At 44.5% G+C, this 24985-nt stretch overlaps 1 protein-coding gene across 4 annotated transcripts in view; it reads right to left on the bottom strand.

Moving 5' to 3' along the window:
* Positions 1-10524: 10524 nt before the first annotated feature.
* The window catches only part of cars2 (cysteinyl-tRNA synthetase 2, mitochondrial), a 65450-nt gene continuing 50989 nt past the window's right edge, over positions 10525-24985 (bottom strand). For 3 of the 4 annotated variants that reach the window (XM_068034173.1, XM_068034175.1, XM_068034176.1), the window contains 2 exons: positions 21919-22176; positions 10525-11107 (listed from right to left, as the gene is read on the bottom strand). In XM_068034173.1, the coding sequence (XP_067890274.1) occupies positions 11039-11107; positions 21919-22176 (327 nt within the window). In that variant the 3' untranslated portion in view covers positions 10525-11038. Of the gene's footprint in view, positions 11108-17042; positions 17085-21918; positions 22177-24985 lie in introns of all 4 variants that reach the window. The other variant, XM_068034174.1, reaches the window with a different exon arrangement.

Below are 24985 nucleotides of genomic sequence, written 5' to 3'. Positions count from 1 at the left end.
AAGGTCCTGGATATCACTGAGCGGCTACAAAGTATTCTGGAGGGTGAGGGTGTACAGCCGGAGATCGTGGTCCACATTGGTACCAATGACATAGGTAGAAAGAGGGATGAGGTCCTGTAAAAAGAATTTAGGGAGCTTGGTAGCAAATTAAAAAGTAGGGCCTCAAAGGTTGGAATCTCTGGGTTACTCCCAGTGCCACGTGCTAGTGAGTATAGGAATAGGAGGTGAGAGTTTATGAATGCGTGGCTGAAGAGATGATGCAGGAGGGAGGGCTTTAGTTTCCTGGATCACTGGGTCTGTTTCTGGTGAAGGTGGGATCTGTACAAGTTGGACGGGTTGCACCTGAACCAGAACGGACCAACATCCTTGCTGAGAGGTTTGCTAGTGCTGTTGGTGGGGGTGGGGTGTTTAAACTAATTTGGTAGGGGGATGGGATACAGAGTGGAGGTACAGTAGGGGGTGATGTACAATCAAATATAGAAGACAACCAAAGTCAGTCTGGAGGGCAGAGCAAATATAGACCTGTTATGACACAAGTGAATAATGCAAGGCTAGATAGTATCTATTTGAATGCAAGGAGTCTTACAATAAGGCGGATGAATTGAGGGCATTGATTAACACATGGGAATATGATATTATTGCTATCACAGAGACATGGTTGAGGGAAGGGCAGGACTGGCAGCTCAATATCCCAGGGTATAGAATCTACAGTCGTGATAGGGGAGGGGTAAAAGAGGAGATTAAGGAGTCAATTACTGCAGTAAGGAGGGATGATATCCTAGAAGGTTCCTCAAATGAGGCCATATGGGTAGAACTTAAAAACAAAAAGGGGGCAATTACTTGACTGGGAGTGTACTACAGGCCTCCAAACAGTCAGGGAGAGATAGAGGAGCAGATATGCAGGCAAATCTCAGAGAGGTGCAAAAATAATAGGGTAATAATAGTAGGGAATTTCAACTTCCCCTATATTAGAGGGGATAGTATTAGTGCAAAAGGCCTAAAGGGTGCAGAATTCTTAAAGTGCATGCAGGAGAGCTTTTTGGGCCAGTACGTAGAAAGTCCTACAAGAGAAGGGGCAGCACTGGACCTAATCCTAGGGAATGAAGCCGGACAAGTGGTCGAAGTGGCAGTGGGGGAGCATTTCGGGGACAGTGACCATAACTCTAAGATTTAAGGTAGTTATGGAAAAGGACATAGAGGGACCGGAAATAAAAGTACAGAATTGGGGGAAGGCAAATTTCAATATGATAAAACAGGATCTGGCCAAAGTGGACTGGGAGCAGCTTCTTGTAGGAAAGTCTATATCAGAGCAGTGGGAGTCATTCAGAAAGGAAATAGAGAGAGTTCAGAGCTAACATGTACCCGTTAAGGTGAAGGGTAGGACCAACAAGTCCAGAGAACCCTGGATGTCAAGGGATATAGAAGATTGGATAAGGAAAAAAAAGGAGGCTTATGGCAGATTCAGAGCACTGAAAACAGCAGAGGTACTAGAGGAGTATAGAAAGTGTAGGGGATACTTAAAAAAGTAATTATTAGAGTGAAAAGGGGACATGAAAAATCACTGGCAGACAAGATAAAGGAAAATCCCAAGGCATTTTATAAGTATATTAAGGGCAAGAGGATAACCAGGGAAAGGACCAAAGTGGCAATCTGTGTGTGGAGCCAGAGGACATAGGTGAGGTTTTAAATAATTACTTTTCATCTGTGTTCATTATGGAGAAGGACGATGTAGGTGTAGAGATCAGGGAGGGGGATTGTGAAATACTGGAACAAATTAGCATTGAAAGGGAGGAAGTATTAGCTGTTTTAGCAGGCTTTTCTTTTGGGCCTCCTTATCTCGAGAGAGGAGGTGGTCAGTGGTTTGTGAAGCAGCGCCTGGAATGGCTATAAAGGCCAATTCTGGAGTGACAGGCTCTTCCACAGGTGCTGCAGAGAAATTTGTTTGTCGGGGCTGTTGCACAGTTGGCTCTCCCCTTGCGCCTCTGTCTTTTTTCCTGCCAACTACTAAGTCTCTTCGACTCGCCACAATTTAGCCCTGTCTTTATGGCTGCCCGCCAGCTCTGGCGAATGCTGGCAACTGACTCCCACAACTTGTGATCAATGTCACACGATTTCATGTCGCGTTTGCAGACGTCTTTATAGCGGAGACATGGACGGCCGGTGGGTCTGATACCAGTGGCGAGCTCGCTGTACAATGTATCTTTGGGGATCCTGCCATCTTCCATGCGGCTCACATGGCCAAGCCATCTCAAGCGCCGCTGACTCAGTAGTGTGTACAAGCTGGGGATGTTAGCCGCTTCAAGGACTTCTGTGTTGGAGATATGGTCCTGCCACCTGATGCCAAGTATTCTCCGGAGGCAGCGAAGATGGAATGAATTGAGACGTTGCTCTTGGCTGGTATACGTTGTCCAGGCCTCGCTGCCATAGCAGGCTTAATGGTGGATAAATCCCCAGGCCCAGATGAGATGTATCCCAAGCTGTTGTGAGGCAAGGGAGGAAATAGCAGGGGCTCTGACACAAATTTTCAAATCCTCTCTGGCCACAGGAGAGGTGCCAGAGGACTGGAGGACAACGAATGTCGTACTGTTATTCAAGAAGGGTAGCAGGGATAAACCTGGTAATTACAGGCCGGTGAGTCTAACATCAGTGGTTGGGAAACTATTGGAAAAAATTCTGATAGACAGGATTAATCTACACTTGGAGAGGCAGGGATTAATCAGGGATAGTCAGCATAGCTTTGTCAGGGGGAGATCGTGTCTAACAAACTTGATTGAATTTTCCGAGGTGACTAGATGTGTGGATGAGGGTAAAGCAGTTGAAGTAGTCTACATGGACTGCAGTAAGGCTTTTGATAAGATCCCACATGGGAGATTGGTTAAGAAGGTGAAAGCCCATAGGATCCTTGGCAAATTGGATCCAAAATTGGCTTAGTGGAAGGAGGCAGAGGATGATGGTCGAGGGCTGTTTTGGCGAGTGAAAGCCTGTGTCCTGTGGTGTACCGGAGGGATCGGTCCTGGGACCCTTGCTGTTTGTAGTGTACATTAATAATTTAGACATGAATATAGGAAGTACGATCAGTAAGTTCGCAGATGACATGAAAATTGGTGGTGTCGTAAATAGTGAGGAGGAAAGCCTTAGATTACAGGATGATATTGATGGGCTGGTAAGATGGGCAGAGCAGTGGCAAATGGAATTTAATCCTGAGAACTGTGAGGTGATGCACTTTGGAAGGACTAACAAGGCAAGGGAATATACAATGGATGGTAGGACCCTAGGAAGTAGAGGTCAGAGGGACCTTGGTGTACTTGTCCATAGATCACTGAAGGCAGCAGCGCAGATAGATAATGTGGTTAGGAAGGCATATGGGATACTTACCTTTATTAGCCGAGGCATAGAATATAAGAGCAGGGAGGTTATGATGGAGCTGTATAAAACGCTAGTTAAGCCACAGCTGGAGTACTGTGTACAGTTCTGGGCACCACACTATAGGAAGGATGTGATTGCACTGGAGAGGGTGCAGAGGAGATTCACCAGGATGTTGCCTGGGCTGGAGCATTTCAGCTATGAAGAGAGACTGGATAGGCTGGGGTTGTTTTCCTTGAGGCAGAGAAGGCTGAGGGGGGTGGGGGGGGGACCTGATTGAGGTATGAGGGGCATTGATAGGATAGATAGGAAGAAACTTATTCCCTTAGCGCAGGGGTCAATAACCAGGGGGCATAGATTTAAGGGAAGGAGCAGGAGGTTTAGAGGGGAGTTGAGGAAAAACATTTTCACCGAGGGTAGTTGGAATCTGGAACGCACTGCCTGAAGGATTGGTAGAGGCAGGAACCCTCACAACATTTAAGAAGTATTTAGATGAGCACTTGAAATGCCATAGCTTACAAGGCTACAGGCCAAGTGTGGAAAACGGGATTAGATTGGATGGATGCTTGGTCGGCGCAGACGCATTGGGCCGAAGGGCCTGTTTCTGTGCTATAACTCTAAGACTCCATGATGTTAAGCTGACTGGTCTATAGTTCCCTGGGTATGTTCTGTCCCCCTTCTTAAATATAGGAGTTAACATTAGCTATTTGCCAGTCCTCTGGCACTTAACCTTTTTCTAATGAATTATTAAATATGTGTAGTAATGCCTCTGCTATCTCTTCCCTAGATTCTTCTAAAATGTGTGGATGCAATCCATCCAGACCAGAGGATTTATCCTCTTTGAGTTTGGTTTGTTTATTCAATACATCCCTTTTTAAAATTTTAAATGCACTTCCCATTACTCATCTCATCATTCAATGCCATGTCTGTATGTTCTATCTCCTTGCTAAATACCAAAGTGAATATTGTTGCTCATTTTATTTTCCCAAGTTCTATTGTCAGCCCCCCAAAATCAGCTTTTCTCCAATCTATTAACCTGGTTTTCGAGATACGTATGTCTTTCTCTATTATCATCTTAAAGCATATTATAGTATGGTCACTATTGCCTATATGTTACCCAACTCTTATCTGCTGTGGTTCATTCTCCATTATTCGATCCAATTCCAGTCCTACTCAGGCCTCCTCTCCCAACTCTTTTTCTGATACAGTCATCAATGTATCAGTGCCGTTTCCTGCTCCCGCCCCGAACTGGAAAACTTTATCAACTTTGCTTCCTATTTCCGCCCTTCTCTCATCTTTACATGGTCCATCTCTGACACTTCCCATCCTCGACTTCTCTGCTCCATCTGTGGGGATAGGCTGTCTACTAATATTCATTATAAGACTCCCACAGCTACCTCGACTACACTTCTTCACACCCTGCCTCCTGTAAGGACTCCATTCCATTCTCCCAGTGTCTCCGTTTCCGCGCATCTGCTCTGATGATGCAACCTTCCACGACAGTGCTTCTTATATGTCTTCCTTTTTCCTCAACAGAGGATTCCCCCCACTGTGGTTGACAGGGCCCTGAACTGTGTCCAGCCCATTTCCCACACCTCTACCCTCACCCCTTCCCCTCCCTCCCAGAACCGCGACAGGGTTCCCCTTGTCCTCACTTTCCACCTCCCAAGCCTCCATATCCAAAGGATCATCCTCTGCCGTGTCCAGCATGATGCCATTACCAAACACATGTTCCCCTCCCATCAGCATTCTGAAGGGATTGTTCCTTCCTCGACACCCTGGTCCACTCCTCCATTATCCCCACCACCTTATGCCCTTCCATTGGCACCTTCCCATGCAATCACAGGAGGTGTAATACCAGTCCATTTAACTCCTCTGTCCTCACTATTCAAGGCCCCAAACACTCCTTTCAGGTGAAGCAGCGATTTACTTGTACTTCTTTCAATGTAATATACTGTATTCACTGCTCACAATGTGGTCTTCTGTACATTGGCGAGAACAAACGAAGATTGGGTGACCGCTTTGCGGAACACCTCCGCTCAGTCCAAAAGCATGACCCCAAGCTTCCAGTTGCTGGCGATTTCAACACTCCCCCCTGCTCTCATGCCCACATGTTGGTCCTGGGATTGCTGTAATGTTCCAGTGAACATCAACACAAGCTCGAGGAACAGCATCTCACTTATTGATTAGGCACGCTACAGTCTGCCGAACTGAACACTGAGTTCAATAATTTCAGAGCATGACAAGCACTACTTTCTATTTTTAGTTATTTTTTATTGGCTTATTTTGTTTTAGTTTGTTTCTCCTGTGCCTACCCAGTTTTTTTTTATGTTTGTGCTTGGGGCCAGGCTGTTCATTTTTCTGTCAATTAACATCCACACCATTAACATACCATTTGCTTTTGCTCCACGACCTTCTGGTCAGTTATTCTGTGACCTTGTCCTATGAAAACCTTCTCTTTGGTTATCTCTTGCCCCACCCCCACTTTATGTGCTTATAACCTTTTACATTTCTAAAATTTGCCAGTTCTGATGAAGGGTCACTGACCTGAAACGTAAACTCTGCTTCTCTCTCCACAGATGCTGCCAGACCTGCTGAGTATTTCCAGCATCTGCAGTATTTTGCTTTTATTTTAGTAAACTTTCCTTGTTGGACTTTTTACATACTGAGTTAGAAAGGAGTCCTATGCACACGGTAGGAGCTCTATACCCTTTACCTAGCTCTTCTGTCCAATTAGTATCAGAGTAGGTGAAATCCACCATTATTATGCTATGATTTTTACTCCATTCCCTAATTTGCATATTTCTTCCTCCACCTCCCTTCCACTATTCGGTGGCCTGTAAACTACACCTATTAGTCGTGATTGATCCTTTAGCTCTATCCATATGGATTCTATTTTTGCCTTGCTGATAGCTGCATCCCTTTTTTCTACTGCCATTATATAATCCCTAAGTACAGCTACTCCATCTCGTCTTTTTCCATGTCTATCTTTCCTGAATGTGTTATACCCTGCAATATTTAATTTCATGTCCTGATGTCTCTGTAATCCCTACCAAGTCTGGTTCTGCCTAATGCATGATTCCCACCAGCTCCCATGTTTTATTACAGACACTGTGTGCTTTGTTGTACAGACATTTTAACTCATTTTAAATAGGATTTCCTCTCACTTTATTTTTAATCATCTTTTTAGACTCCTGTCTGTAACTATTTATTCTCTTGCCATCAATGCCCTCCCTTATTCTTTCCTATGCTCTCCTTCCCTGTTTTGTTCACAGTTAGGCTGCTTACATTTCTTGTAGAGAGTAGAGGCAATGCACAAGATAAAAACTGAGATGGGGGGTGGGGTACAAAAAAGGGTGCCTATGCTTAAGATGGATAAGTCACCTCGTCCGGATGGCTTGTATCCCAGGTTGCTAAAGAAAGTGGGGATGGAAACAGCAGAAGGGCTTGCCAAAATCTTCACATTGTCCTTGGATATGGGGGAGGTGCCAGAGGATTGGAGAGTGGCAAATGTGACCCCCTTATTCAAGAAAGGGTGTAAGGACAGTCCTAACAACTACAGGCCAGTTAGTTTATCAGTGGTGGGTAAGGTTTTAGAAACAATAATCAGGGATAAAAATCAACAGACACTTAGAGAGGTTCAAGTTAATTCAGGGGCGCCAGCATGGATTTGTAAAAGGCAGATCATGGTTGACTAATCAAATTGAATTTTTTGATGAAGTAACAGAGAAGGTTGATGAAGGGAATGCGGTGGATGTTGTTTATATGGATTTTAAGAAAGCATTTGATAAGGTACCACATAAAAGGCTGGTTAACAAGACTGAGGCTCATGGAATAGGAGGGTCAGTGTCCAATTGGATAAAAAAAAATTGGCTTAAGGACAGAAAACAGTGAGTCGTAGTAAATGGTTGCTTTTCAGACTGGAGGATGGTAGACAGTGGTGTTCCCCAAGGGTCATTGCTGGAACCACTGCTTTTTTTGCTATAAATAAATAACTTGGAATTGGAATAGAGTAGAATCTCAAAATTTGCTGACGACACCAAACTTGGAGGTGCGGCAAACAGTGAGGATGATATGAACAGCTTAGAACACGACATAGATAGGCTAGCAGAATGGGCAGAGAGATGGCAGATAGAATTTAATAGAGAAGTGTAAGGTGCTGCACTTTGGCAGAAGGAATAGGGTGAGGCAATACAGACTTAATGGCACATTTCTAAAGAGTGTGCAGGAACAAAGGGACCTGGGGATGCATATGCAGCGATCTTTGAAGGTGGCAGGACATATTGAGAGAGTGGTTAGTAAAGCATATGGGATCTTGGCCTTCATAAATAGAGGCATTGAGTACAAAAGCAGAGAAGTTATGCTGAACCTTTATAAAGCTCTGGTTGGGCCCCAAGTGGAGTATTGCATCTAGTTCTGGTCACCACACCTCAGGAAGGATGTGAGGGTCCTTGAGAGGGTGCAGAGGAGATTTACCAGAATGATTCCAGTGATGGAAGATTTTATATACAAGGATAGGTTGGAAAGCTGGGTTTGTTCTACTTAGAACAAAGGAGATTGAGGGGAGATTTGATAGAAGTGTACAAGATTATGACAGGCTTAGATAAGTTAGACAAAGAAAAACTTCCCATTAACAAATGGTACAAAGGACTAAGGGACACAAATTGAAGGTTTTGAGCAAAAGATGGAGGAGGAATATTATAAAGAACTTTTTTACACAGCGGGTGGTAATGACCTGGAATTCGTTGCCCACAAGGGTGGTGGAAGCGATCAATGACTTCAAGAGGAAGTTGGATGGCCACCTGAGAGGAATAGACTTGCAGGGCCATGAGGATCGAGCCAGGGATTGGGACTGACTAAATAACTCAGTGGAGAGCTGGCATGGACTCGATGGGCCGAATGGCCTCCTTCTGTGCCCTAAATGACACTAACCCTCCCCTCTCTTTACTAGTTTAAAGGCTTTTCCACCTCCCTGTTTACCCTTTCCATAAGGATACGGGTCCCATCCTGGAGGTGGTGGTCTCCCATCAGCTGCTCCCTGTCCCATAACTGGTGCGAATGTCCCGTGAAAAGGAACCCCCTTTTCCCACACCAACCCTTTACTGATGTGTGAATTCTCCTGATCTGTATGCTCCTATGCTAATGCACATGGCTCAGGCAACAATCCAGTATTACACTCAAGCTCCTGCGTTTTAATTTAGAGCCTAACTCCTGATACTATTTCAGCAGGACCTCCTCCCTGTTCCTACCTATGTTGTTTGTTTCAACATGCACTGCAACAACTGGATTTACCCCCAAGTTCCTATCCAGCCGCTGGTACAGGGTAGGTAACACATCCTTCCGGATTCTCGTTCTTGGCTGCAGAGGATGCTATCTATCCCCCCTAATTATAAAGTACCCTTTTACAACCACATTTCTATTCTGCTCTTTCCCCCCCCCCCCCCCTTCCCCCCTCCCAACTGAACAGCTTTTTGAGCCACGGTGACTTGGTCTGCATTATACTTGTCTTTCCTGCAGTCTTTTTCCTTGTCCTCACTGGTAAAGAGTACATCGTACCTGTTGGACAGGATCAGTGTCTGTGGGACCACCTCCTCAACCTCTCTTAAATCCCTGTTACCTGGCTCTCTCACAGTCACACACTCCTTTCCTGAACCTGTGATTTCCTCTGGGGTGTAACTGTATTCTGGATAAAACTGTCCAGAAATTCCTCCCCCTCCCTTGTATCAGAATCTCTCCAACTTGTGCTGCAGCTCAATGACTCTGAGCTGGAGAGCTTCGAGATGGAGATATCTCCTGTAGACATGTTTGCTCGGGACAGTCTCGCCGTCCACAAACTCCCACATTCTGCAGTGCAGACACACAACCTGCTCTGCCACATCTGAGACTAGGCTTACGTTTTTTATTTAATTAGTCTTTATTTAAAGGTTATTTGTGGTTATATTAATTAGTTAAGTTATAAATTTAATACAGTACTTATATTTTTGCAGTCCCAGTTTAAATTACTGCCCTAGTTTAGATAAAAAATAACCTTAAAACTCAGCAACCAATCACCTAACTGCTCACCTAATTAATGCCCCCAGATTTCAGATCTTGGGTTTTGCTGTCACCTGCTCCCCCTCTTGGACCACTCTTTGCTTTGTAAAATAAAGGAACAACTCCTCTTCCCTCACTGTTCCGAATTCCCCATGTTACGTACTCTGTAGAAGCAGTACTCTGTAGAACTTCCATGCTACTTACTTTGTGGGTTAGCAAAAGCCTCCTGTATTTATACTAGCAAAAATTCCAAAGACCTGAATCAGCCCCTGCTGACCAGGTAACCAGTTCTAACTACTCACCTAATTAACTGTGGGGTTGCCATCAGCAGGCAGCTTGTTTACCACGAACACGGTGAAAGAAACTGCAAGTTAAGTTAAATGATAAATGCAAAACTTGAATAGATTTTAGAAAGATTCCCTCACTCACCAAATTCCCCGAGTTTAATTCTCTTTGGAAGCAGTTTTCAATCGAGCTGGACTTTGTGCTACTTACTTGCACAGCCATCATGGAATTTTGCAAGATCAGTGCACATTTGGGAAAACCAAGTTCAAAGGTCAGTGTATCCCACAGGATTTTATGGATGGTGCTATTTTGAGATAGTGACGTTCTTCAGCTGTCTGAGCCCAGGCTCCCCATGCTCACTGTTCTCCCTCCTCCGCATCAGAAACAAACTAGATTAGATTAGAGATACAGCACTGAAACAGGCCCTTCGGCCCACCGAGTCTGTGCCGAACATCAACCACCCATTTATACTAATCCTACACTAATCCCATATTCCTACCAAACATCCCCACCTGTCCCTACATTTCCCTACCACCTACCTATACTAGTGACAATTTATAATGGCCAATTTACCTATCAACCTGCAAGTCTTTTGGCTTGTGGGAGGAAACCGGAGCACCCGGAGAAAACCCACGCAGACACAGGGAGAACTTGCAAACTCCACACAGGCAGTACCCGGAATCGAACCCGGGTCCCTGGAGCTGTGAGGCTGCAGTGCTAACCACTGCGCCACTGTGCCGCCCTGTTTGAATTGCAGCCTTTGGATCAATCTGGAAAAGTCTGAGAATGTGTTGAGTTGTTACTGCATGCAAATGCAAACTCACCTTCAAAACTTTTCACAACTTGTCAAATACACCAAGAATCCATTTTTTTTAAATTGATGTACAAGAAAAAAATACAGCATGATCAATTAACAAGGTGTTATCTAGCTAATTACAATCCACTTTGATTACTATGATTTTTAACTCCGTGTTGATCATAATTCATCCTTTGCCTAGAATGGTGTCTCAGTTTTTCTCACTTGTACTTGGTGTAACGGTGATTGATAAGCGATGTGCTCCCTGCTAGGAACTGACATTGACAGACATGACCCACAGGAGAGGCAGCACAGGCACTGCACATCACTAATAGTCTAGCCAGACACTAGCACAGAGAGATCTGCTGCGCCAGTCCAGGCTGGGACTCGAACTCTGAACTTGGCTCCTCTGTCTCACAGTCCAGCATTCCACTGTAGCTAATACTGGACTCCTTCAATTTGTGATACCGACAAACAATTATACCCAAAGATAACATACTTCTCCATGACTAATCAATGGGTTTCCTAATATCCCAATATTGGTATCTGTAAGTTGAATGATCAGGCTTCATGTTTGTTTTCTTTGGTAAATTGCTCTGTTTGCTCCCACGATGAAATCGCCCCTCGATCCTATAAAAAGCAAAATATAGGTTTGCACAGATTTTGAAGAATTGTAACACATCAAATGATGCAAAATTAACCCTGCAAAAATCATTGTTTCAAACTCTTCACTAGAAATCTTCAGTTTTTTTCCAACACATCTTTATTCTCTGCTGCACTGGGTAGATGGAACCAGGTCTAACCCTTCATCCCACTGTGGCATGTCAATTCAGCCAATGGAAAACGTCACCATTTATGACCACTTTGCACAGGATGTATCATTTGGACCATTGGCCAAAATGCTGACCTGGGAAAGGTGGTGTGGTGTACTATTTTTTCTAATTGATGAAGAATGGGTTTGAAATGGAGTACGGTGTGATTTGATTATATCTGTTCCTTTGTAAATTCCCTTGCTGTTTGTAAAATAAAGCAACTTCAGGATTTGTGCATCTACTTAAAAAATGTACAACTGCAGTGAGGCCTCATATAGGAGAGGCAATAGGTTGTTCAGCTCTCAAGGGAGTCCCCTTGTTACAGCTCAGGTTACACAATGACCAACTAGGCAGTTCAGGCAAACTCACAAATTCCAATGTTCAGCTGCCAGAGTCCTAAGCTTTGAAATTCCCTCTCTAAATATCACTATTTCTGCCTCTCTCTCTCCTTAAGTTACTCCTTAAAACCTAGCTCACTGACCGAGCTTTTGGTCACCTGGTCTTATGCACCTGGGTGTCAAATTTTGTTTGGAAATCGAGAACACGGGGACACAGTCTCAGGATAAGGGGACAATCATTCAGGACTAAGATGAAGAGAAATTACTTCACTCAAAGGGTTGTGAATCTGTGGAATTCCCTACCCCAGAGGGTTGTGGATGCTCCATTATTGAATACATTTAAGGCTGGGATAGATAGATTTTTGGTCTCGCAGGGAATCAAGGGATATGAGGAGCGGGCAGGAAAGTGGAATTGAAGCCCAAGATCAGCCATGATCGTATTGAATGGCGGAGCAGGCTCTATGGACCACATGGTCTACTTCTGCTCCTATTTGTTGTGTTCTTGTGTAGTGCTCCTGCAACGTGCCTTGGCACGTTTTGCTACATTAAAGGGGCTGTATAAATGCAAGTTGCTGTTGTGCAAAATAAGCCAGGCGGAGTCTGTTTAAAGGAGTAACCAGAGCCACTGAACCAAAGACACACCTTTATTTCGACATACATCATACGGTCACTCGAGATGAATAGTTCCTTAGAAGTCTTTCTGCTTTAGATGTTAATGTGTTGAATTTGGTCACATTGAGATGTGTTTTAAACTGTCATAATGACACATTTATTAGTGGGGACAAACATCCAGTGTAACTGCCTTGTGAATGGTTGCTGATCTAATATAGTTATGCGAGATGCAGCTGTCAAAGGCTCGGTTTCAGTATATCTTCAAAAGGTTGTTAAATGATGTACCTGAGTTAGTTCGAGGTGAGCAGAGCCTGAGCTTGCTCTAACTGTGCTAGCGCACAAAGAACAGTACAGCACAGGAACAGGCCATTCGGCCCTCCAAGCCTGCGCCGATCTTGATGCCTGTCTAAACTAAAACCTACTGCACTTCCGCGGTCCGTATCCCTCTTTTCCCATCCTATTTATGTATTTGTCAAGATGCCTCTTAAACATCGCTATCATACCTGCTTCCACCACCTCCCCCGCCAGAAAGTTCCAGACACTCACCACCACCTGTGTAAAGAACTTGCCTCGCACATCCCCTCTAAACTTTGCACCTCGCACCTTAAACCTATGTTCCCTAGTAACTGACTCTTCCACCATGGGAAAAAGCTTCTGACTATCCACTCTGTCCATGCCGCTCGTAACATTGTAAACCTCTATCATGTCGCTCCTCCACCTCCGTCGTTCCAGTGAAAACAATCCGAGTTTATCCAACCTCTCCTCATAACTAATGCCCTCCAGACCAGGCAACATCCTGGTAAATCTCCTCTGTACCCTCTGCAAAGCCTCCATGTCCTTTTGGTAGTGTGGCGACCAGAATTGTGCGCAATATTCCAACTGTGGTCTAACTAAGGTTCTGTACAGCTGCAACACGACTTGCCAATTTTTACACTCTATGCCCCGACCGATGAAGGCAAGCATGCCGTCTGCCTTCTTGACTACCTTATCCACTTGCGTTGCCACTTTCAGTGATCTGTGGACCAGTACGCCCAGATCTCTCTGCCTGTCCATACTCCTAAGGGTTCTGCCATTTACTGTATACTTCCCACCTGTATTAGATCTTCCAAAATGCATTACCTCACATTTGTCTGGATTACACTCCATCTGCCATTTCTCCACCCATGTCTCCAACCGATCTATATCCTGCTGTATCCTCTGACAATCCTCATCACTATCCGCAACTCCACCAACCTTTGTGTCGTCCGCAAACTTACTAATCAGACCAGCTACATTTTCCTCCAAATCATTTATATATACTACAAACAGCAAAGGTCCCAGCACTGATTTCTGCAGAATACCACTAGTCACATCCCTCCATTCAGAAAAGCACCCTTCCACTGCTACCCTCTGTCTTCTATGACCGAGCCAGTTCTATATCCATCTTGCCAGCTCACCTCTGATCCCGTGTGACTTCACCTTTTGTACCAGTCTGCCATGAGGGACCTTGTCAAAGGCTTTACTGAAGTCCATGTGGACAACATCCACTGCCCTTCCTTCATCAATCATCTTCGTCACTTCCTCAAAAAACTCAATCAAGTTAGTGAGACACGACCTCCCCTTCACAAAACCATGCTGCCTCTCGCTAATAAGTCCATTTGTTTCCAAATGGGAGTAAATCCTGTCCCGAAGAATCCTCTCCAATAATTTCCCTACCACTGACGTAAGGCTCACCAGCCTGTAATTTCCTGGATTATCCTTGCTACCCTTCTTAAACAAAGGAACAACACTGGCTATTCTCCAGTCCTCTGGGACCTCACCTGTAGCCAATGAGGATACAAATATTTCTGTTAAGGCCCCAGCAATTTCCTCCCTTGCCTCCCTCAGTGTTCTGGGGTAGATCCCAAAAGACCGTGGGGACTTATCTACCTTAAAGTTTTTCAAGACGCCCAACACCATCTCCTTTTTGATATTGACATGAACCAGACTATCTACACTCCCTTCCCTAGACTCATCATCCACCAAGTCCTTCTCTTTGGTGCATACTGGGGAATTCACACAGTTTATCTGGATATTGGATAGAGACACACACTAGTTTGCAAGGGATGCAAGCCTACTTTGGCAGCAGTCATTCATGCTGAATACTAAAAAGGGGAGCATCAGAAATTAGTAGAGGATGGGAAAAATCATCAGTAGAGACTTGTGGCTGGTACGAGTTGGTAGTGGAGGAAAGAGACAAGATAGGAGAAAGAGGAGCACAGCCTGGAGGGAAAAATGTATGGTGAACGAGGTGAATCAGAGGGGGTAAGGTTCCTCTAATTTGTAACTTGACACAGGAGAATTTTGTTACAGCCAGCCTGAAACTCGATGTTTTCAGGGGCGATAGTTTAGGCGTGTGCATGTTAGTAGCCTGCTATCATAAGTGGAACAGAGAACTTGGCTGGAACTACTTGCATCACCCCTTAGCTCAAGGCATTTTCATGAGTGGACTGAATAGTACAAACTCATTGTAAATCTTTGTTATTTTTACAGCTTGTGACTTAACGTCAGAAGCATACAGGCAAACATTTAATCAGCAACAGAAGATGCTGTGTGGAACCTACAATTAGTAGCAGAGCTGCAGGATATCTGGATGTTACAGTTCGCTAAAGAAAATGCAATGGATGCAATGGAGGAGTGGGGAGCGACTGGTCGGAGGCGGCGGGGGGGGGGGTGGGGGGTGGTAGGGTGGGGAAGAGCAGCAAGGCCAGAGCAAGTGGCTAAGGGAAGGCAGCGATGAGCGAGCGGCGAGAAGACGGGCGCAGGAGGGAACGGCAAAGGGGAGCGTAATGGCAGGAGGGAGCAGGGGACTGTTGGGAGTGGGATGGAGGCAACGATGGCAGCCATTGGGAGGACTTTCGGGTCGAATTTGTTTTTCTGTGATAAATTGAGCAGTGCCTTCTTTAATCCTGGCAGCTGCCTGAACATCACAGACAGTAACTTTTCAGTGGAAGAGGCTGCATTTGCACATATGCTAGTACTGCACCACCTAGTGGTTGCACTGTCAGCAAACAAAGCCCTTGTAGAAATTAATTAATGTGAGGTAATACATTGTAGGAAGAATAAGGAGGCCACGTACTCCTGGGAAAGTAAGTGTCAATATGGGGTGCAGGCACAGAGGAATCTGGGTGTACCAGACATACAAAGTACAAACACAGGTTAATAATGCCATACAAAAAAAGCAAACAAACTGGGGTTAATTTCTACAGTCAAACTTGTATAGAACATTGGTTAGACCATACGTGGAGCACGGTTCTGGTCTCCATAATGATAAAAAAGTTATAGATGCACTTGAAGGAGGTGTGAAAAAAGATTTACTAGAATGATAGCAGAACTAAGAGATCATAACTATCAGGCTATGGTTCGTTTCTTGAGAAAAGAGATTGAGGGGTGAACTAGATAATAAGATAAGAAATAGGAGAAGTAGGCCATTCGGCCCCTCGAGCCTGCTCCGCCATTCAATAAGGTCATGGCTGATCTGATTGTGGCCTTAACTCCACTTTCCTTCCTGCCCCACGTAACCCTCGACTCCCTTGTAGATCAAAATCTGTCCAACTCAGCCTTGAAAATATTCAATGACCCAGCCTCCACTGCTCTCTGGGGAACAGAATTCCAAAGATCAACAACCTCAGAAAAGAAATTCCTCTTCATCTCCATCTTAAATGGGAGACCCCTTATTTTTAAAACTGTGCCCCAAGTTCTATATTCCCCCATGAGGGGAAACATCCTCTCAGCATCTACCCTGTCAAGTCCCCTCAGAAACTTTTATGTTTCAATAAGATCACTTCTCATTCTTCTAAACTCCAGTGAGTTAGGGCCCAACCTTTCCTCATAAGACAACCCCCTCATTCCAGGAATCAGCCTAGTGAAACTTATCTGAACTGCTTCCAATGCAAGTATATCCCTCCTTAAATAAGGAGACCAAAACTGTACACAGTACTCCAGGTGCAGTCTCACCAACGCCCTGTACAGTTGTAGCAAGACTTCCCTATTTTTATACTCCATGGGAGATACAGGGGGGATGTGGGGAAGAACCTTTCTACGCAGTGAGTGGTAATGACCTGGAACACTCTGCCTATGTGAGCGGTTGAAGTGGAGATGATCAATGATTTCAAAAGGAAATTGGATGAGGGAAATAATCTTGTAGGGTTATGGGGGACAGAGCAGGGGAATGGGACTGACTGGAATGCTCTACAGAAAGCTGGGCCGAATAGCTTGTGTGCCATAATGACTCTATGAACGTGGAACTCACTACCGCAAGGAGTAGTTGAGGTGAATAGTATAGATACATTTAAGAGGAAGCTAGGTAAACACACGAGGGAGAAAGGAATAGAAGGACATGTTGATGGGGTGAGATGAAGAGGGAGGGAGGAGGCTCATGTGGAGCATAAACACTGCACAGACCAATTGTGCTGAATAGTCTGTTTCTGTGCTGTAAATATCTGTAATTTTGAAGGGAGTAAAGATGTGTTTCTGGTTGTGATTAAGGGTAACTGATTCATCATTACCCCAATGAACCAAGTGAAGTATAGATCGGGCAACAAAATGCAGCCTATTTTACGGCCTATTCAGATTTCACTCATGTTCTTTAAAAATATATATATATTTTGATGAGCAATATTGATTATGTCATATTGTCTCCATTACTGATACTTGTTTCATAGTTATGTATTCTCTTTAAATGGCAGTGGTTCCTCCCCAGGACTATCAGCACCAGAGAAACCGCTCTATTGTTATGAATCTCTGGAAATCTCAGCCCTGCCAAACTTGAATTAATACTTTTACCTTCATATCTGTGTAACCACTCCAACATCAGCCTGAAATACACTAGAAATTTAAAACAGAATTCTTTAACATGGAGATATAGTGAATATCTCAGATACAGTAGATTTAAACACAAAATTTAACAGCATCATATTCTTAAAAAGACATTGAAAAGTTAAGTACTTCTGCACAAGATAAAAGAAAAACTTTGATGTTCAATTTGATTCTGTGCATCAGCCACTGCTCAGTGGGTAGCACCTCATCTGAGTCAGAAGGTTCTGGATTCAAGTTTCACTCCAGGACTGGAGCACAAAAATCCAGGCTGACACTCCAGTGCCGTACTGAGGGAGTGCTACACAATCAGAGGTGCTGCCTTTCGGATGAGTCGTTAAACCGAGGCCCCATCTACCCTCTCAAGTAGATGTAAAAGATCCCATGGCAATATTTTGAAGAGGCCAATATTTATCCCTCAACCAACATCACAAAAACAGATTATCTGATCATATTGCTATGTATGGGAGCTTGCTGTGCACCAAATTGGCTGCTGCGTTTTCAACATTACAAGAGTGACTGCAATTCAAAAGTACTTCATTGGTTGCAAAGTGCTTTGGGATGTCCTGAGGTGATGAAAGGCACGACAGAAATACAAGTCTCTCATTTTTTTTATGATTGAACTTTCGGATAGCAATCACAAGTCATTAGTTGTTTAAAACTGCTTCTATTAGCCCTTTTAAAAAATGATTTACTTATTCTCCAAACTGTGTGAAAATTACTTTTTATGTGGTATTCTGCATTTTGTTTCATTATTAAAGGGAAACAATGGACAAAGATGGAAAGACATCTCCTTCTCAAAATTAATGCAATTTTCAATGAGTATTAAAGCTTTTCTGAAAGAGTCCCAGTCACACTAAAGTTAAATAAATCTAAGCATCTAATGCAGCCATGACCAAGGAGCCCAAAGGAAGACTGAATGTTGCTCTAGAAAGCTCTATTTCAATAAGGACATTTTTGCTGGTGAACAGTGGTGCTGCTAGTTGCAATGTAGCACTGCAGTGGTGCAATCCCTACTTTGGGCAGCAGAGGGCAGACACAGCCTGTTCAGTACAAGGCTACAATAGTTGGACCTTTCTGGGACAAACAGTTGTGAGAAATGTAAAGTTTGGTATTACACGAAAACAGTGAGCAACATACAATGTTGGTCCCTTGCTGGAAGTGCCTGTGCATTGTGTATTAAGACACTGTGACCCGTTAATTACTGAACACCATGAATACTTCGTACATTGTACTGCATGTAAAATGTCATTGCACTGTGGCACAACCACTACTACTTCTTCTTCTTTGGCCTCCTTGTCTCAAGAGACAATGGGCAAGCGTCTGGAGGTGGTCAGTGGTTTGTGAAGCAGCACCTGGAGTGGCTATAAAGGTCAATTCTAGAGTGACAGGCTCTTCCACAGGTGCTGCAGATAAAATTGGTTGTCAGGGCTGTTACACAGTTGGCTCTCCCCTTGCGCTTCTGTCTTTTTCCTGCCAATTGCTAAGTCTGTTCGACTCGCCACACTTCAGCCCCGCCTTTATGGCTGCCCACCAGCTCTGGCGACTTGTGATCAATGTCACAGGACTTCATATCGCGTTTGCAGACGTCTTTAAAGTGGAGACATGGACGGCCGGTGGGTCTGATACCAGTCGCTGTACAATGTGTCCTTGGTGATCCTGCAATCTTCCATGTAGCTCACATGGCCAAGCCATCTCAAGCGCCGCTGGCTCAGTAGGGTGTATATGCTGGGGATGTTGGCCGCCTCGAGGACTTCTGTTGGAGATATGGTCCTGCCACCTGATTCCAAGGATTCTCCAGAGGCAGCGAAGATGGAATGAATTGAGACGTCGCTCTTGGCTGACATACGTTGCCACAACTAAACTCTCATTTAAATCATTTTGTCTGTCTGTCTGTCTCCTCTACTTCCCAGTAAAGCCTGGCTTGGGTATAAACTTAAAACCCGACCTGGGCCCGACCCGACCACAGTCAACCCGAACCCGACCCAAGCTCGAGCCCTTTAATATTTTTTCGTGCCCGACCCGATCCGACACATATATGCTTCATCCATTCCGGAAGCAGGCTATTCGTGCCGTTGGAATTGTGGGGAATCACGGCTAAGCCTGATCCCGTGACTTCTTGGAAGCAGTGTCCAGCCCGAGCCAAGCTGAGCCCGAATGCTGGACTTGGAATTTCGACCCGACCCGTACCCGAAACGTAGTCTGGTCTAGTCGGGTTCGGGTCAGGGAGCCAGGCTTTACTTCCCAGACATCTTCCTCCTGTGTGAAGGATTTAGAGTTATTTTGATTCATTTAAGGAGCTGTTTAACACAAGTTGTCACAGGAACACTGAAACAGGAGGAGGCTGGCCATTAACCCCTCGAGCCTGTTCTTCCATTCAATTACTTAATGGCTGATCTGTGACCCAACTCCATAATTCCATCTTTGCCCCATATCCCTTAATACTTTTGGTTAACAAAAATCTAACAACACAGTTTTGACATTTTCAATTAACCTCTAGCTTCAATATCGTTTTGGGTGGGGGGGCGGGGAAGAGAGTTCCAGATTTCCACTCCCCTTTGTGTGAAGAAGTGCTTCCTGTCATCACCCATGAACAGCCTGGCTCTAATTTTACGTTTATGCCCTCTCGTTCTGGACTCCCCTGACCAGAGGAAATAGTTTCTCTCTATCTACCCTATCAACTCCTTTAATCATCTATCAGGCAAACCCCCACCTGCCAAGACTGAGGCTCACATTATTTCGCCACATGATCATTAAAACTTTAAAAATTGCAATCTCTGACTGGAAAGACATTTCCATGGTAACGGACAATGTTGAAACAATGGGGTTCCAGCAGTGTTCCTCCAATATACAGAAGTGGTCAGACTAGTTTTAGTCACATGGCTAGCTGGCTGTGACAGAGAAATTTGAGCTTCCAACAAGGGATGTGAAGAGACTGTTCCATATAAGGAACTGACTAACCTGCTGAGCACCCTGGGAGCTTTTTGAATTTGTACTCCCAAATGAATTACCAGGCAGAATGCCGTGCTCCTGGAACTGAAGCAAGAACATATCCTGCCTGCCTATCTTAGTTTTTAGTTTTTTTTAGTTTTAGTGATACAGCACTGAAACAGGCCCTTCGGCCCACCGAGTCTGTGCCGACCATCAACCACCCATTTTATACTAATCCTACACTAATTCCACATTCCTACCACATCCCCACCTGTCCCTATATTTCCCTACCACATACCTATACGAGGGGCGATTTATAAAGGCCAATTAACCTATCAACCAGCAAGTCTTTGGCATGTGGGAGGAAACCGGAGCACCCGGAGAAAACCCACGCAGACACAGGGAGAACTTGCAAACTCCACACAGGCAGTACCCAGAATTGAACCCGGGTCGCTGGAGCTGTGAGGCTGCGGTGCTAACCACTGCGCCACTCTCAGGGAACTGGATCCATTGAAGACACATGAAACTCAACGAGAGAAAGGTTTGCCACGTGAACAAAGTTTTAAGATGATTACTGGGCCCCAACGATACGCAAGAATATAACTTCAATCAAGGACTACAGCAAGCTCGAGAAACAATAACAAGATATTGCCTCAAACTGTTCTACTTATCTCTTCTTCTACTCTTTTCTGTCCCTATCCTGCATGTTTATATCGCGCGTGCATGCTAGCGTGAACACGTCGTATATCTGCAGGCGTGAACAGTATTAGAGTTAAGTTTAAGGTTTAATAAATTTCCTCTTTCTGCTTTAAACCAAAGAAAGCCTGTTTGTGCTCAGTTATTTGCCTGATAATTGGAAACTGTGAACACAAATTCACGAAAAAGGGAGCTCAAAATACAGTGTGTTTAAACTTTAACTCTGTTACAATAAGACCAGGTGAAGACAGCAAAAGACCCCCAGACACCTTGCTCACTTTTTTTTTATTCATTCATGGAATGTGGGCGTTGCTGGCCAGGCCAGCATTTATTGCCCATCCCTAATTGCCCTTGAGAAGGTGGTGGTGAGCTGCCTTCTTGAACCGCTGCAGTCCATGTGGGGTAGGTACACCCACAGTGCTGTTAGGAAGGGAGTTCCAGGATTTTGACCCAGCGACAGTGAAGGAACCCAAGTCAGGATGGTGTGTGACTTGGAGGGGAACTTGCAGGTGGTGGTGTTCCCATGCATTTGCTGCCCTCGTCCTTCTAGTTGGTAGAGGTCGTGGGTTTGGAAGGTGCTGTCTAAGGAGCCTTGGTGCATTGCTGCAATGCATCTTGTAGATGATACACACTGCTACCACTGTGCGGTGGTGGTGGAGGGAGTGAATGTTTGTAGATGGGGTGCCAATCAAATGGGCTGCTTTGTCCTGGATGGTGTCGAGCTTCTTGAGTGTTGTTGGAGCTGCACCCATCCAGGCAAGTGGAGAGTATTCCATCACACTCCTGACTTGTGCCTTGTAGATTGTGGACAGGCTTTGGGGAGTCAGGAGGTGAGTTACTCACCGCAGGATTCCTAGCCTCTGACCTGCTCTTGTAGCCACGGTATTTATATGTGGTAACACATCGTAAATTAGATCACCACTTAATCTTCTAAACTCTAGGGAACACAAGCTGAGTCCATGCAACCTGCTCTCAAAAAGAAAAGGGGCTAAAAGGGTTAAATTCTATCAACTTAAGTTTTAGGGGGAGTTATTTAATTTCTGGTTTCATCCTCTCCTCAAGGGATGTCATTGATGGCAAATGTGGAAAGCGCTGGGGGCAGCTGTGTGTAGAAGTTACACCAGGACATATACCCCAGGCCCAATGGAGCAGCGAATGTGTTGGCGTATGCGTCCTTTTGTGGATGTTTCTCTCCTGTGGTCACGCATCTCCCACCAACCTTTATGTTTATTCCTATGGCACTGAGATCCTGCCGAAGTGAGTCACAGGCCTGCAGGAGAGGCTGCCGCTCACTTAGCAGCCGCTTGCGTCTTTCCCTCAGCTGCTCTTTCTCTTCCTTGGACAGCGCTCTGCCTTCACTTGACGCCAGCTCCTGGTCATTCTCTGCCAGGGCATACTTCCTTACTTCCTGCCGAAAACCCACCAGCTGCTCAGTGACACTGCGAAGGGTGGCTGAAGATCGGTCTGCTGCCGGTACCTGGAAACAGAACAAGAATAAATATGCTAAAGAAAATGCCAGAGTCGGGAAAGCAATAGCAAGGTTACCCAGTGCTCTGTATACTTAACACATGGCTAGCTTAACTTCTAATCACTGCTACCATTAATAAACATGGGATTAATTAGCTAGGACTGCTCATTGAGGAATAAGGAAAAAAACAAAAACTGGCCATAGAATCTAAAGGAGGCAGCCATTCAGCCCAACGAGCCCATGCCGGAGCTAGCTGTCAACTCAGTATGTCAACTATTACCACTCTCCTTATCCTTTTATATTCTTCCTTTTCATATGGGTGGCACAGTGGTGCAGTGGTTAGCACCGCAGCCTCACAGCTCCAGGGACCCGGGTTCGATTCTGGGTACTGCCTGTGTGGAGTTTGCAAGTTCTCCCTGTGACCGCGTGGGTTTCCTCCCACAGCCAAAGACTTGTTAGGTAAATTGGCCATTGTAAATTGCCCCTAGTGTAGGTAGGTAGTAGGGAATATGGAAATAGTGTAGGATTAGTATAAATGGGTGGTTCCTGGTCGGCACAGACTTGGTGGGCCGAAGGGCCTGTTTCAGTGCTGTATCTCTAAATAAATAAATGTACTGACTCAATTCCCCTGTAAATGATGTTACAGTCTCTCAATTGCCCCTTGTATTCCATGTTCCAGGAACCATTGATGTGAAAATATGACTTCTAACTACCCGGTTTGTTAATCTAGATGATCTTCAGTGAGTTTCCCTTGTTCATGATTCACCAACCAGTGGAAAACACCAAACATCCTTCACTATTTATCCTTTCAAAATTTTTAGATTTTCTATTATATTTTATTATAATTTTCTATTAGATCCCTTCGCCAGTGGAAAAAAGCCCCAGTTGTCCAAACTTTCTTCCCAACTACAACCTCTTACTCCTGGTATCATCCAAATGAGCTTTCAATGTGGTTGCAATTTTCAAGGGACAGATTTGAGGAAGTTAAAATCTCCAAACATCACAATGCACAATTACTTAATATTAAACTGGAAGGAAAATTGCAAACCAATTTAGTGGGTTTTTTAAAGCTCCATTTGTGGAGTGGTTTCTCGCACTCTGGCAAGAATGCCAAAAATCACTATCACCCCTGTGTTTAGGGCAGTGGAGGGAGATGCCGCACACAGAAAGGCAAGCAGGAGGAGACTTGCAAGCATGAGAAGATCAGTGGAAGGATGATGGTACAGGGAGCACAGAGAGAGAGAGAGACCGGGGTGGCTGAGAGTTACATAGAATGTCATTTGGCCCGACTCGTTTGTGCCAGTGTTTACGTTCATCCTCCCACCTTCCTTATCTTACCCCATCAATGATATTTATGACCTCAACTTGACTGAGGCAATTCAACTTTCTATTTAAAAATAATCACTTTTAGAAATCTGTTCAGCACTCAAAGCTGACAAATTTCTGTTACTTTATTTGACTTCAGGTAACAATGAATATGTGGAAAAATGAGGAACACTCAACTAATCCCCCAGTTTTTCTATAAAAACATTAACTGATAAGATTACAGATGTCTGTGCGTATTGTTCAGTAATAAATTGGAAACATGCTGGAGCAAAAATTATTCAAAGCTTTGCTGAATGTGATTGCTGCACATTTAAAAAGACTTCTAATTTGATGCTCCAACTAAACTTTAGCATTGTCCAAGAGTGACAACAATTAAAGGGGTCACTTTTATTCCACCCTGCAGCCTAATAATTATGCCACATGACTAAGAGATGCTACTAAAGGAAACCAAAGCAGGCTGAAGATCAGGAAGACATCAACATGTGCCACTTTCTCCAGCCATTATTCATTCACATTTTCAGTGAACAGAATTAAGTTTATCCCGCCTGTCCTAGACTGGAGTTTGTGCAACAAGACTAGAAATTTATTGAAGTTAGCACATTGCTTCAGGGCAAAATTGATGAATAAAAGTTGAGTGCGGGGGGAGGGTTAAAGAACCAAATGTACTTTAATACGTCAATACGCCCTTACTCACCTGTGTTAAATGTACAAATAAATCTATCCATTTTATCTTAAAAGTTCCTTGCTATAGAGAGTTTAAAAAGCCAGACATCTGGTGCACATCTGTTGTATTAGACATTAGAGGCTTCACACACACACCCATAGGATAAACACTGAAAACGGTCAAAGAAGTTGTATCTGTTATGCTAACCATACTGACTGGCTCAAGTTGACAGGTTCTGAATCTGGTTGATCTGTATTTTAACTCCATCGACCCACCTTGGTTCCATTACCCAACAAAAAATTACTGGTTAATAACCAATTTGCTCACTTTTATCAAAATCTGAATGCCTTAGTTACCAGGACAGCACACAATGTTCATGATGCACTTTGCCCAAAGCCCCACATTGTTTGCCACAATCTGTATCCTATTCGTTTGTTGATGAATGTAAAGGGTACAGGTGAAACAGTAACAGAAGCACAGAAACAATGAAAGACATTCTTTTGGGCCTCCTTATCTCGAGAGACAATGGATACGCCTGGAGGTGGTCAGTGGTTTGTGAAGCAGCGCCTGGAGTGGCTATAAAGGCCAATTCTGGAGTAACAGGCTCTTCCACAGGTGCTGCAGAGAAATTTGTTTGTTGGGGCTGTTGCACAGTTGGCTCTCCCCTTGCGCCTCTGTCTTTTTTCCTGCCAACTACTAAGTCTCTTCGACTCGCCACAATTTAGCCCTGTCTTTATGGCTGCCCGCCAGCTCTGGCGAATGCTGGCAACTGACTCCCACGACTTGTGATCAATGTCACACGATTTCATGTCGCGTTTGCAGACGTCT

The sequence above is a fragment of the Heterodontus francisci genome, chromosome 6 (assembly GCF_036365525.1).
Source record: "Heterodontus francisci isolate sHetFra1 chromosome 6, sHetFra1.hap1, whole genome shotgun sequence".
NCBI lineage: Eukaryota > Metazoa > Chordata > Chondrichthyes > Heterodontiformes > Heterodontidae > Heterodontus > Heterodontus francisci.
Note: the sequence above shows the minus strand (reverse complement) of the source record. Positions and strands in the feature narration are given on the sequence as shown.